Raw genomic sequence first — 12,704 nt, 5'->3', positions numbered from 1 at the left:
CCTCGAAATAGCCAATGAGAGCGCGCGCTGTCGAAGAAAAAAATCCAGCTATATAACAGCTCTTTTTACTTATCTGCAAATTGTAAAGACACTCACTTAAGAAAAGCTTACTTTAAACTTTATTTACTCAGTGTTATAAAAATAAGTAACGGCTGTAAATCTATTTATTATTGTCTTGCTTGGTTATAGGCAGTATATTATCACGGCACACTGTAAATAGTTGTAAAAAATATTAGCCATGGAAACTGACCAAGAAGATGTAAAATGAACCAAGATTAAATGATTTATTATTGTCATTCAGAATAACATTTTTAACTAAGAGGAAAACAAACCGTCATACCACTAACAGCATAACTGCACGACCGGTCTGGAAGTTGAAGCTGAAGAACCTCCCATGAGCAGATATTTCTCTTAAAAGGATATTTTAGTATGATCTCACGGATATCCGCTTACGGCAAGTTCAAAAGCGAAACTTTCGACTCGGTGCTAAAGTTTTGAAGAGCGACCAAACATCGAACGAGCAGTTTCTTCAGCTTCTAAAGTAATCTCCCTATCCTGCCTATCTTGAACTATCTTGAAGATCAAACTTGAAAAATCTACTTGAAACTGAATCCCCTTAACGTCTTTAATCACCGAAAATGGTTCCAAACACGAAATGGACCCGCCTAAAAACCTAAAAAGGAACCGACGAGCGGAAAATTTAATAAACTATAGAAAGTGAAAGTAAATATTTACGTACGTATCTTGAACGTTTATGCAAACGTAAAGCATTTACTTGAAACTAACCTGCGATCAGGCGTTCTTTGTTCGCAGGTTAACTTGAAACTGAACACCCTATAAACTATGATACGAACAGAAAATTGAATAAACTTTAGAAAGTGAAAGAAAATATTTTGATGACCACTCCCGGTAAGGCTTCTCAGGGCCAAGATAAATTACAACAAACATTGAAACAAATATTGTAAAATCACAAAAAAGCGTGGATTGACTCTTTTTATTTGTATTTTGTATTTTAATTGTTTTTATTAGTTTCCAAAATACATATAGAAAGTGAAAGTAAATATTTTAATGACCACTCCCGATGAGGCTTTTCAGGGCCAAGGTAAATGTAAACACTGAAACGACAAATATTATAAATGTTCAGAAAAACGTGTATCGACCCTGCCTGTGATTTCCGGAAGGAAAGCATAGTGTCAACTGTGTTTACAGTTCTTTTATGGCGCGTGGTCTCTTGTGACATCATTCGCGGAAAATAGTAATAGCTGCAGAGTTCAAGAGGTGCAGGATCAGCACATTGTTTCCCATAAGCGGAACAAGTTAATGGTAATCATGTACCATGTGCAACAGTTAAATCGCTGTGCTGAGCGAATCGACAAAAGATGATGAATTCGCTTCCCTGGATCGTAAGGATTTTAACGGCTGCTATTTTGGGTAGGTGTCTTAGTATATAAGACATTTAAACAATATTTGCTACATGGTTGCCTCTGCCGAATAGGTTGAAAACGCACGCGCAAGTGATTATAGTAAATATAAAGGGGCACGAGTGAACATGAGTAATTCAATTAACTACACTGGCCTAAGAGGGGTTCCACGAACGCTCACATAGGCTGCGACGGTTGTGATATAGAAGTTACCTACAGGTTGTGCGATGTAATGCTGTAATAGTAGCAAGCAAGTTATATAACCTATTGCATTTTGTAACTCATGTCTCTCTGTCTTTGTAAAGAAATGAAAGCGGAACTTTGCAGTGACTTTGCATTAAACCTACTAACTGCTTCAGTTGTCGCCCGTAAAGAATGTGCATTATCGTTAAATCCATAGTTTGCAACATGCGCTTTGATCGTCGCAAAATATAGCGCAATGCCTTCTGTCTTCAGTCAGTGATCTCCTGATTCCACTTTGAGCTGATCAATTATTTACAATACCTCAGTTATGCTTCGTTTGCATGTTGTCACGCTTTCTGGCGAGCACGTTCAATTCGTTGAAAGTTCCCCAATCATACCCCTTTTTTTACACTACGATTTGTGGAAACTCTTTCCAATAATTTACGAAAAATCTAATGCAATAACAAATGTGAGTTTATTGGTGTTTATAGCAAAATATAGTCACACGCTGTGAGTTCTTTAAAAGCGTTGTTTAATCTGTGGTTTCCTTTAATAGTCGTCACATTATCTGTCTTATCAGTTGAGTGGCTTTGAAAGATACCTTTTATCGAATATTTTGTGTTGCGAGCGAGTTTCTTCGTTTCTACGTTACGATGCTGAGATACGGATCACTTTTGAAAAAAAATTGTAATTTCGTAAGTCCACCGTACAAAAACATATCAATTATCTCATAAGGAAAAAGTCCCGGCCCCGAGCTAGCTTTGTCAATTATGACTTCCTCTTTCGTTTTAGCTTCCGGACAACGTCAATCACATATGCAGATAGCGCCTGCTCGCAGGCTAATATGCAGAGTCTGTAATAAATTTCAATTAGAGGCTTCGCTTAATATAGTTTCAGGACTGCAGTGGTATAAAAGCCGACTAAGGGAAGAGCTTGGAATATTATACAATCGCAAAATATAATAAAAATAAAATTAAAATAAACTGATTATTCGCGTAACCAGCAGGGGTGAAAATCAAAAGCCCTCTGGGCTTAGTGTCTCGTGTCACTTTTTAGAGTTTATTTAAAAAAGAGATCGCTTTTCACGTCTATTTATTGCTTGTAAAGTTGATCAGTTATATAACTCCAATAACAGCAGAAAAAGATGACAGACATTGCACTGTATTGCACTTTGGTTCACTAAGCATACATTCTACTGTATACTTATACTATGACTTCCATGTGCTTTCTTCACGCTATATGAGATATCGCTTTGGGTGTTTATTCGTGAACGCTTAGCCTGTTAAGTGATAATGACATGCGAGTGGTGATGATTTTGTTAATTCTTATAACCTCTTCTCCTGATTTAGTATTGATATTGTGAGGAGAAATTTGGTTTTGGTCACTCTTGAGCCGGTCTTAATGTTTTTGTAACGCCAAAGCTACAACGCAGCGGCTGAAGAACGTGTAAATTACAGTCATTTTCTTCGCTATTTAAATCTACTGAATGAAATATTCTGCTAGGTTCTGCTTAATAGAAAACATTCGATCTTGCTTGACATGTGATTCCGCGCGAACGTACGCAATAAACTATGTAGTAGTGTTTAACTCGCACAAATCTCACTTTTAAAGAGAGACTTTAACTTCTACACAGAGCTTACTATGCTGTACCATAACTGGTCATAACTTTAAAATGGTTGGGTATTCAATCGACTAACGATTCAAACGATTCAAACCTTTTGTTCAAACGACATGTGTTATGTGTGCAAGATTAACTTTGACATTCAATCCCGACCAACTAATTGCTTAGATTACAATCCCTCTTTAACCCCGATACAATCTGTTGCCGCGGCTAAATTTAAAAAAAAGTTGTCTACACAAAGATAAGAACAATGCTTACCGATCGAACAACTGATATTTACATCGTCCTCTCTTTCAGCAACATTTTTACCATATCTGCTATATTCCACGACTGTAATCTCTATAAATACAGTTGTTACAGTAAATATCTTGTTGAAACATCCACCATTTTCCTACGCTTGGTAAACAGAAATGATTTTCAACTACTTTCCAAAACTCTCAAGATAAAATAATAGATATCAAATGAAAGCACGCTATTCTTTAAATTGGCAACGTGAAGCTGTTATTCTGATACATCTCACAATTGCACAAATTAAAACTTTACAAGCGACCACAAGACAAGACACTCCAAAGAGATTTTAGAGCTTCATGTTAAAAACTGCTTTTCTCGCTCAATTTAAGTTGCGGTATACTAGCGTTATATGCACAACAACGACAACGAAAAATTTACAGGCAGGTCCATCTAATGACATCTTGTTGATTATTAGACACTTCTGCTTTTCAGATCCGTTCTAAAACTCATCAATATAATTTCTCTCTTTCGGTTAGTACATTGTATTATGTGTTTGTAATAACCTGGTGTATTTCATTCTTCTTCTACGCGTTTTCTGCTTGAGTTACAATTAATTTAATTGATTTTCAGTACAATCTTGTCGGCAAAGGTTAGAATGTTATTTTAAGAACGTAAAACTTGTCTGTATTTTTCTTGATAACTGCTGGCTGCAGCTCAAATATATCCAAAATTGAAAAGCGTACAGCTAATTTAAAGAAAAAAATGCGTCACATCTACGTGTATTCCTCTTAAGAGCTTCATTCATGCACTGAAAAGGCTGTTGTTGTCGAAAAGTTGTGTCCATTGTAGCGTGGAATTCACAGCAGGATATATGAAGCTACATGTAGTGCCTCTTGACTCAGGTCAATCTTCGGGTCAAAAAAATAAAAAAGCAATGTATGTTTTGCGCTTTAGATTGACATTTCCGCTCTTCAATCCTAAGAAAACTCATCAAATATAATTTCCCTCTTTCGGTCATACATTGAGTTCTACCTTTACCTCAGAGCCGAGTGTAAACGAGGCTTTGCAAATCGAAAGTGTAAATGTTAAAACTTTCTCTCGATGAATCAGAACCGCCTGAAAAAAGAAAGGCAAAAAAGTACGACTCCAGACTGGCAGAGTTCTTTTATTGAAATGTGGGAAAAAGTATGGAACAGCACAACGCTAGATTTGAACAAACAAACGCCACAGTTGACATTTTTAAAGATTTGGCATCAAAATAATTGTCTTTATCTAATCGTTTATCTTCTGTTATTAAATTGTTGTTATTCATGCCACAAAGGTCACCCCTTTCAATACAAAGTTGTGCAAAAGTCACGTAGCAATCATAGTCTTTTTTAGGATCATGATGCTCGTTTTTTGTTCAACCTTTTTCAACGCAATTCTCCAACGAACTTTCAACATGCCAAATGCTCGTTCCACTACAGATCGTAGCGCACCGAACTTTAGGTTTTAAACTTTCGCTGCTCCTGAGTCAGGCGTCCTCTGTCCGGGTAGGGTTTCACTAGCCAGTTCGTTAGCGGATAGGCACTGTTGCCAGCTAAAAGGGGCCTTATTTCTGTTCCATTTTTATTGCCTGTTAGACCACTTAAAATTTGCTCGTTTGCTGCAAGTTCAGAAAAAAACGTCACCTCTTTTTTTATAGCGTGCCTGTATTTTTACATAATAAGCCCTTTACAATAAATACTCCTAACTTACTGTTTGATAAACCAGCGCTTTAGTTGCGACCTTTGTAAAGAAACAATTATTCTTTGATAACATTTGTTTTGTGATCGGATGCCGCCGGAATTTCATAACATGGCGGGAAAATTCCGCGGCCTCACAAAGCAAATGTTGACATGGCGGGAAAAATATTGACATGGCGGGAAAATATCCCCCTGTACAATTATCTCGTGTCGTCATGACAACGTCGTCATGACGACACGAGACAACAACAATCCATCGTCTTTGTATTTGATTTTCTGAGTCACTATATCTTTCGCTTACGAGCAGCCTTTTTGAATTTCTGTTGGCTTCTGCTAAGTCACAAAGAGATACATTGACATATTAGTAACGTAAAAATATATTCTGATCTACTTGTTTCTGAAGGCAGATTCTTTGCACGTTTCGATTCCTTTGACGTGCGCGAGACTTTAAACAAACAAGAGTCACGCGACAAACAAAAGTCACGCGACCAGACGCTGTGACTAAACGCAAAACAAGCATTAGCTCGCATTAATGAACGAAAACTATAAACGTGTCGATTTGTTTGATTTACAGCTAATGGGGGACACATAGACTATGTAAATTCTAAGTTAAAAGATAGATAAAGAAAGAGATAAATAATGAAAATATACTTTATATATATTGATTATAAAAAATCTTCCTAGCATACATTTAAGATAATGACGCATCTTGTACTTAACTCTATCATACGTTTGACTTACTGCTCTGGCGTAGAAAATGTCGTTAATAAAAACAATATCAACGTCAGAGCTCACTTATAAGTGAAATTTCCAAGGCGATTACATTTTGACTTTCGCCATTTACATTCTGTCAAGTGAGGATGATCTGACGTAAAGTACCTTATTAAAGAGGATTAATGCGACTTAAATTAACGCGAATCTGGGGGAAACGTACTCCTGAATAAAGGAAAGTAGCGCAAAAGAGGAGATAATTTTTTAAATGAAGGAAATTAACGCGATTAAGACAAGGGAGTGCAGTTTGTGGCGACAACAAAAACAAATTTTATTTCAAAATTGAATTTATTTGGCTTAAATCATAAGCAGTTGATGTTTTCAGATGCCGAAGTGCTCTTCAGAAAGCAGGCATGAACTTGTATAACGTAAACAATATACCCGTTAGACTACGTAGGATTTCACTTTGCAAGAGGTCGAAATACAAGCTTATACATTTTGCGGAAAAGAGAAAGTCAACTATGCCTGGGCAGGATCCAGAATTTGGGATAATATTAATGGAAATTAAGGTCCAGGAAATTAATGCTTTCCCCGGGTTTTCCTCTCGTTTTCAAAATTTCGCCTAAAAAATTCATCATTAGCATTAAGGGAGTACTGATAATTTGTTTTTTCTTTTTCAGCGAGTTCGAAAACAACATCAACAGCAGCTAGAGAAGCGTGCATGGACGGGCAGTTGACTTTATGTTGCGAAGATGCGGATAGAAATCTGAATGCAGTCCAAGATGTTGAGTGGAAAGTAAAGTTCCCTGGCACTGGATGGATCAAGTTCTCTTCCTGCAGTTACAAGTCCGGCGTCATTAATTGTTTTGCACACAGAGCAATACTGGCAGACGGCATCACTTTGTTGAATAATTCAAATGGCGCGGTGACTATAGAACGCTCAGGGAACGCCACACACGACCAAGCCCAGATAATGTGTCAAGTTCACTACTTTGACCACTCTACATCGCCATCTCGTCATGTCTACGAAGTCAACTTTACCGCACAATGTAAGTTAATCGGGTAGCATGGCTTACTTGCTATGGCCATGGTTTGACGCACTTGTATGAGAGAGGAGTTGTAGGTTTGGGGGCCCTAATAAAAGAAAGAGGAATCGTAAGGGTTGGGGACCCCAGCAAAGGAAAAATAATCGTAGTGTTGAGACCGTAATGAACAAAAGAAGAATCTTACGGGATAGGGCCCTTGTTGGGGAAAGAAGAATCTTTAAGGTGGGGTCCCAATAACGGAAAGTGAAATCGTAGGAGTGGCGACTTTAATGCAAAAAGGAAGATAGGAATCATAAGGGTTTAGGATCCTGGCCGACGAATGAAGGAAAAAGAATCGTAGCGATGGGGACCCTAACGGAGGAAGAACAAATCATAAGGGTGAAAACTTGAATGGAAGGAGGAATCGTAGGGGTGTGATCAGAAGGAAAGTGGAATTGTTTGGTCCTAATAAAGGTACATTCAACTCTCTCTAAAATGGACACCGTCGGGACTAGCTTCAGCTGTCTGTCTCAGAGAGCTGTCCGGCAAGGACGAGGGCCAACACCAGGTGTCCGTCTTACACTGAAGTGTCCGTCTTATAGAGGTATCCGTTAAGAGAGAGTTAACTGTAATTGGAATCTTAGGGATGGGGGCGTTATAAGAGAGAGAAATATCGTTAGGTTATTGTTATTTTAAGTGTGGGGAAAAGGGAGGACAGGCGGATAATAGAAGAACCATTATTATCAATTGAAAGGCTGTAGGTCTTAATCAATATAAAACTATCGTTGGACTACATATCTACATTTCCTGTCTTTCATGTGCAGGTGTGAGGATTCAAGAAGGGCGCGATCTTAACTTAACAAAGATCCTGCTAATGAACTTCTTACATGGTGAATGTGAACGCGTGGTCGATATAGAGTGGTACGACATTAATGAAAGCAGATTTGCATACTGTGGCTCTTGTCAGGTTTGCACAAAGACAAGAGACAGCAATCATTCGGTGCCAGATTTTTGGAACAGATTGCAAGTTAGAAGAGGCTCACTGTTGTTGAGTAGAATTCAGGATAACGATAACGGGCGAAAGTTTAAAGTCAAAGTTCATACGAAACCACCTAAAGGGTCGGCAAAGAGGGACATTGACACAAAGATGGAAACAGTACATGTGTACAGAATATGGATTTTTGTCGACAGTAGTCGTGATTTTCCAGGTAATTAGATAATGACTTTAGAGTCATTTACGATTTACCAGCTATCTCAACTCATCTTCTTTCATTGTCCTTGCACCTTGTGAAAACAATTTTCTATTTTTGATGTACGTTTCTCTATTAAAAGTTGCCGGACCATCATTGAAAGCCCGGAGGGAGGGGGGTACTCTTCCAAATTACCTATACCCGTATGTGTCGCGGAACGGGGTCGTGATTTTGGACTCCCGATCTAGAACGGGGTATCCATTTTAGGGATGGTTCCTATAACGGGTTTGATATTTCGAACGCACGATAGTTTCAAATTATATGCAGCCAAAAATAGAACTTGCAAGTGATGACAAGTAAAACTAAACCACTACACTTATTTCAAAATCTTTATAACGTATTTTTTATATTACTTGGATGATTTTGAAAAGGTCTCACAAATCCCCGGACAGATAGATAGTCACAGAGAGTGACAACGCCACAGCATTGTACTGTTTATTAATTTTGTGCGAAAATCAGCCCACCAGATTCTCGGAGAAAGCTTGATAAAACGGAAAATGGCAGCCGCGCCATGTCCACCTTTCAACGTTTCATCTGAAACACCGTATAGGCCATGCCCTCTTGGTAAGAATACCAAAAATTTTAAACACAAAATAAATTTTGAGCCAACCTTTTGAGAAAGCCGTTGATGTATTCTGTTTTATGTTTAATAGACACAAAATCTAAACTGGTGACTACGCGTAAGTCATGTAAACGTGCCTTTAGTTTATAACGTTCAATAGTAGAAGAGTGACACATTGTCTGCGTTTTAAATTCCCTTTCTTTGTTTCCAAATCCTAAAATCTCTTCCGATATGTTTTTAACAGGGCCCCTATGGATACCAGCCTCGTTGCTGAATGGGTCAGGCCTGCGTTGTAGCCGGACGTGTCACAAAATCCTCGATAAACCGGGGTTTGTTCGTCAGCAACGCAGGCTTCTGAATGGGCTACCCTGGTAAAATAGAGTTCCTTACTTATATTACTTACTTACTTATCTGTTATTACAATTTCAGCACCAAGCACTGCTACAACTACGTTTACAAGAGCTACTGCATTCGCTCTGTCAACCTCAAGAGCCGACACAGAAAGACCTATCTCCAGTCTCCACTCGCCCGAACCATCATACCCAGGTGATGATGTCAGCACAACCTTCACTACTGCCAAGTTGCATTCTGGACTTCACTCTTCAGCCTCAATTACACGTGGACAGCTATGGACAACAGTTGTGATTGCAGAAACTGTTTTATATTTAATAAATCTGAGATGATGCAAACACCACACAGTTGCTGAAGGAAAGAGAGGAAATAAACGAAAATAACCGATCGAATCAGCGATCTGTACTGAGTCGTGGTCCAAAGAGGTCGTTATCCATCCCCTCTCGGCCTGATTTTTCACTTCATCATTAACCATCTCTAGCAGTGGAGAATCATTGCGTCGCATACCGCTTCGATAATCCAGATAATAATTGTAATCTGTGGTCAGGAAGGTCATTGTGCTGCACCGCAAACATGGCTTCTTGAGAGACTGTAGAATCTATAATGGACGCGTTTACGAGTAGTAATGTACTACACTCTGAGGCAAATTTGCCTTAGAGATGTAGTACATCACTACTTCCAGTGCTGGATACAAAATATGGGACAAAAATGGATTCAAATATTGGAATCAAATATTAGAATCAAAAACTGAAATTCAAACCCTAGAAAACCAAGCCTGTAAAACCAAGCCTGTAAAACCAAGCCTAACTCAACCCTAGGTTCAAAATAAAAAAAACTTCTTATACTCTTTTTTATTTTTTATGCGTGATTATATGCTATTATTTTCATGTATCATATCTAAAAAGCTTAGAAGACCGTTATCTATTTTGATATCAGTGGAATTTCCACTTAAATTGCCTAATTTGTCTAGTGTTGCTTGTTTTGCCAATTGCCAAATAACACCACCTGTTTGTTTTTGTACGACGTTTTTACTTAATTTGATGTCAACCCCTTTTTTCATTTCTTTGTGTTTATTGAACCTTTTCTTTGTTATCGTATTGACCATAAGTATATCAATACCATTGAACTGGTCACTAGGAATATGAATGGATACTGCTTCTTTGTTCTTATAAGCATTTCTTATACTTCGTTTTTGCTCCGGTGATAATTCAACTTGAATCTCGTGCAATTCAATCATGTATTATACTATACTGTAATAATATATTATATTTTTATGTCAATTATAGTGCGTTTAAATATGTTGTAAATCTTTCATTGGAATCCAGCTGTTAAAGTCATCACTGTATCCCTTCCATTTGACAAGAGCCTGTTTCTTTTTGTAGTCTCTACGGATCACTTTATCAATTCTGAATACATCCTGTTTTGCTTTTAATAATTCAGGTTCATAAAAGCTTCCTTGTATGTCTTCATTATTGAGATCTTTCAATTTGTATGTAATGGGATTAGTATGTTGGATCTTAGTAATTACGAACATTTCTTCACTCCAATTCGGTGTATAACCCTTATCGAAAACAATTCGTTTATACTTAGATATTCGGACCTTGTCACCAACCTTAAATTTTGGTTTAGCTGATAATGGCTCCATATCACCGTATAGGTTAAAGTAAACAGTTCCTTCATTCTTTTTCTTTGAAGCTTCTGTGGGTGTCATTTTGATAGAGCTATGTTTTGTATTATTATATTCTTTTACTATTTTTGGAAGTATTTCAAGATACTGTGTATTACCTTGAATAGTAAACTGTTTGTACATTTTATTTTTCAAAGTTCTATTAAATCTCTCAATAACAACAGCTTTACCTTCATTAAAAGTGGAATACATGTTAATATCATTTTGCTTTAGCCATTCCTTGAATGTTTTGTTATAAAATTCAGATCCCTTATCGACCCAGACATATTCAGGTTTACGCTTGTCATTAATGACAATATTGTTGAAAGCGTTAGTTATTGATGCACCTTTCTTATCTTTCAATTGTATAGCCCAAGCAAATTTACTGAATACGTCAATTATAGTCAATAGATATTTATAACCTTTATTCCATTTTGAAAGTTTATCCATAAAAACTAAATCAGCAGACCATATCTCGTCAATTCCATTTGATATTACTCTTCTAGTTTTAAATTTTCGTCTGATTGGTTTATGTAACTCATCGGCTAATTGTTGAGACCAATCATTTTTACTCAACGCCGTTTTCCGTTTTTTGGCTTCCTTTTCTTTTATACCCAATCCGATTTTCTTTTTTCCTTTAGCGATTAAAGCTTGTACCCCTGTTGTTCCCCACGGACGGTCTTTAAATGGTATTTTTGATATTCTCTTAAGCATAAGATCATCTGCCTTATGTTTATCAGCTAGTGATTTTGAATTACTGTAGTCAATATCATGCTGTTGACATATGCTATCAAGATTGTTTATTGGATTTTTATATTTAGGATCGTTAGAAGCTAATCTTTCTTCTAATTTAGTACCAGGTCCACAATAATTATACTTTTTGCCTGTAGGTGTTCTCATGTGTAGTTCTCCAAGTTTTGATAAGTGTTTTTGAATATCAAGACCCTTACCCTTTTTATAGTAATCAACATTGTCTTTTACACCTTTGAGAGCTTGCCCTGCTAAAAGTCTTGCCATTGAAGCAAAGCTAGGTGATGGAGTTATGAAATTAGATGCTACATAGGCTATTTTATCAACAGTAGAAGGGCCTTTTTAACGTGCAAGAGCTCCACCACTATGACTTTTTATGAATTTACTCTTCTTTTTACCGCAAATATAACAATTTGATTTTTCCATAAGACGGCCATTCTTTGCTTTGACTTTTTTAGAATTCATAGACTCAGTATTCTTTTTACATGAAACACAGTATGACTTACACATATATATATACATTAGATATTTAATCGCAGTATGTGTTTCGCCATTTTTTAGATTTCTTATCCCAAATAGTAGCAGAGCATGACGGATCTTGATGCTCACATGGGGATGTCCAGAACTTCTTTGAAAATAATCCATTTTTATTGTTAAAAGCCCCTTTAGCAATTTCACCACTCCAGTATTTATCAAACAATTTTTTATCACCTCCGGTAGCGCCCATGATGAAAGATGCTACGTCTTGAGCTTGTTGAAACCCCGGAATCTTATCGCCGATCTTTTTGTTGATGGTTTGACCAACTCCCCGGCCTTTTGTCTTTTTTTTGTTGCTTACAAAACGGGTTTTAACGCTTTTACATTCAGAGCAAATGCATCTCATCATAAGTCGCCCATTTTTGGTTTGAACATATTTTTCACTTTCTGGTACGCATTCTGTCTGTTTTTTCTGCTTTACGCAATACGATTTAACCATTATATATATAAGTTATATATTTCTGAAATAATGTTGAATGAATTTCTCATTCTTCATTGTGTCATATATGTCAAACACTTCCAACAAATTAGAATACGTATTCCCATGGTTCATCTCATTCAAAAAGTATAAACAGAAGTATCCGCATGTGGTTGTATTTATATTCTGTATCTGATTGTTTTGATGTAGCAATGTTAAATTCTTCTTTTTTGCGTGATCGACTATTTTTTGAA

The 12,704-nt window shown here is 37.0% G+C and overlaps 1 protein-coding gene across 1 annotated transcript; it reads left to right on the top strand.

The window, feature by feature from the left end:
* Positions 1–1,068: 1,068 nt before the first annotated feature.
* LOC144638172 (uncharacterized) lies at positions 1,069–9,691 on the top strand. Its single transcript, XM_078497370.1, has 4 exons — positions 1,069–1,102; positions 6,572–6,940; positions 7,741–8,124; positions 9,158–9,691. The coding sequence occupies exons 1-4, from the start codon at positions 1,069–1,071 to the stop codon at positions 9,409–9,411; spliced, it is 1,041 nt and encodes a 346-aa protein (XP_078353496.1). The 3' UTR covers positions 9,412–9,691.
* Positions 9,692–12,704: the final 3,013 nt, after the last annotated feature.

This window comes from Oculina patagonica, chromosome 2 (assembly GCF_052425735.1).
Source record: "Oculina patagonica isolate OP01 chromosome 2, crgOcupat, whole genome shotgun sequence".
Lineage (NCBI taxonomy): Eukaryota > Metazoa > Cnidaria > Anthozoa > Scleractinia > Oculinidae > Oculina > Oculina patagonica.
Note: the sequence above shows the minus strand (reverse complement) of the source record. Positions and strands in the feature narration are given on the sequence as shown.